Source organism: Cynara cardunculus (genome assembly GCF_001531365.2).
Source record: "Cynara cardunculus var. scolymus isolate 2C chromosome LG 1, CcrdV1, whole genome shotgun sequence".
In the NCBI taxonomy this organism is placed as follows: Eukaryota; Viridiplantae; Streptophyta; class Magnoliopsida; order Asterales; family Asteraceae; genus Cynara; species Cynara cardunculus.
The window spans coordinates 11,858,802-11,861,507 of NC_037528.1; the positions used below are offsets into that span (position 1 = coordinate 11,858,802).

The 2,706-nt window shown below is 43.1% G+C and overlaps 1 protein-coding gene across 1 annotated transcript; it reads right to left on the reverse strand.

Annotated features, from left to right (window-relative positions):
* Window positions 1-286: 286 nt before the first annotated feature.
* LOC112510935 (classical arabinogalactan protein 11) lies at window positions 287-712 on the reverse strand. Its single transcript, XM_025116324.1, has one exon. It carries the CDS (start codon window positions 710-712, stop codon window positions 287-289), a length of 426 nt encoding a protein of 141 aa, XP_024972092.1.
* Between the last annotated feature and the right edge of the window lie 1,994 nt (window positions 713-2,706).

Genomic DNA, 2,706 nt, shown 5'->3' on the forward strand with positions numbered 1-2,706 from the left:
CTTACCGTGTCCAATAATACAGATAAAAATCACTTGTCTCAAAATTTATCGCGTGAAATTTTCGGATAGGAGACTTTTTAACCATAACTAATAGATGGTGAAAAATGTAAATGAATTCATATCATCAATGACGCTACAAAATTAGGTTCAATTCGACGGATATCGAATCTTGTAATACATGAATAATGGAAAAGAGTTAAACAATTAAAAGAGCTCACCAGATAACATTCGATACGGGGCCCTGAATTTGTAAAATCATATACCAACTCTCTTTCACAATCGTAACCTAGAAGAGAAAGAATCCGGCGAAAGCGGCAGCACCCGTGGCGGCAGAGATCTTGAACTTTGGGGTGGCACGATCTGATTCTTCAGACGCTGGTGCATCTGCATCTGCATCTGCATCTGACGGTGATGGTGCATCGGACGATTCTGGAGCTTCACCGGACTCCGGTGCAGGTGGGCTAGCGGCTGAGCCATCGGAAGACGGGCTAGGCGATGACCCGCTTGATGGGGAGGAGGCAGGACTGGACTTGGAAGAGGGGGATGGAGAAGAACCGTCAGATGCTTTTGGGGCACCGGCAGAACCACCACCCTTTGGTGGCGGCCCTGCTTTGGGGGCAGAAGCCGGGGATTTAGAAGGCGTGTTGGCAGCGGTAACAAGGCCGACAAGGGCCACGAAGATCAGGGCAAGAACGACCAATCGGTGTGCCATTATTTATTATTATTATTATTATTATTATTATTGGGATGGTTAGAAAATGGTTTTATTTTCTCTGAGTTGAAGTGCAGAGAACACTGATTATTGATAAGAATGTAATAAGACGTTTGTTTTATATAGTGAAGAATAAGAACGTAGAAGGTGGCAAATAAAGAGAAACGACACAAAAATCTGTGAGGTGTAGATATAAATAGGGAGAGAATTATGGGATCTGAGTTTACCCATTCAAACTACTATTGAGAATTGAAGGAAATTATGAAGAAAATAACACAACAATCTTTTTGATTTAATATGAAAGAGGTTAAAGAAAGGGGAAATTGTCCAAAATTGCCAATCTAGACGGGACAGGACTGGATGGGACATAACTCACTGTCCCATGTTTGGCGCAGCATGAGACAGAACAAGTACCTACTGTCCCACGTTTGGCGTGACATGGGACAAGAACTGGAACAACATGGGACAAAAGATGTTTTTTCTTGTTCCACCAAAATAGGTGGAACAGCATGGGACAAGAATGAGACAGAAACTAAAATATTACTAATCTACCATAGCTAGATATATAACCTTAATATGGTATTTGTTTTAATGGTCATCACCGCTAGTTTCGGCCACCACCACCACCACTACCGGCGGCCACCTCCTCTTCCACTACAACAACATCCTCCACCACCTCCACAACTACCGTCCACCAAGTCTATTTGCCACCTCTATCATAGTCGACCACTGACCACTACCGTCGTTCGCCACCTTCAACTCCACCTCTACTGCAACCACCTCCTCCACGACCTCCATCGCCACCTCCACCATAACCACCGCCACCATCTTTACTAAATCAACCACAACTACCATCTTCATGTCCTCTATAACCGCCGCCACCACCACAACTACCACCGTTGTCAACCGCCATCACCACCACAATCTACTATCTTCATGTCCTCTATAACCACCGTCATCCACCAAGCACCACTGCCTCTACCTCCATAACCACTGTCGGTCAGCGACCACCACCGCCCGTTGTCACCACTACCGTCGGCCACCACCACCACCACCACCACTACCATCAATTATATCAAATTTTTCATTCAAATTTGGTACAAATATGAAAATTATGTACAAATATTTATTCTTTAATTATTTACTTTATTTGTGTTAATTATAACTATTATATAATATTTAAAATCATCAAATAACTTTTGGGGGTAGCTTGTCTAGTTCTGTCTAGTCTAGTCCAGTCCTAGTCATACCAAACACCATACATACTCCTGTTATATTCAGTCCAGTCTTGTCCAATCCTACCCTCTTGTCCTATCCTGTCCAGTTATGTCTTGTTCAGTCCTGTCCAATTATGTCTGCGTATCAAACGCTACCTTTATACTCAATTGATCAAAATAGGCAAGATTTCACAAGTAGCAATTTAGCAAGAACTCCTACAGATCCCCTGTCTTATGCTATATACAGGTCCCCCCCCCATATTTTCCTACTCTCGTCCTGTGTCTCCAAGAACTCCTATCACAATACGGTGGTTATGTACTCAAAAATGCCTAAAGCCGCCATGTTCAACTTAGGTGCTCATCCCACGTTCTCCTTGGCCTACCCCTCCTCGCCCCTAGACTATCACACTTTCTACTTGTCTCACCAAAGTCTCAATCTCTCTCCCGCGAACATGTCCAAACAACCACACTATTCCCTATCTCAACTTATCCATGATGGTCGCAACTCCCAACTCCGCCCAAAAGACCTCGTTCACTATCTGGCTAAACATAGTCCGACCACAAATCCATCCAAACGTCCTCATCTATGTAACCACCAACCTCATATAAAAAGATGCAACAATAATGTTTGCATTAAACGATTAACTCAACCATGAAAATAATACGCATGATTATTAACTCAACAATTTCAACCACAAACAAGAACAATATTAGTTGGTCATGAACAAGATGTTGGGTTACGGGATCTCAAGCACAGCGGAAAATAAAACCGTAACC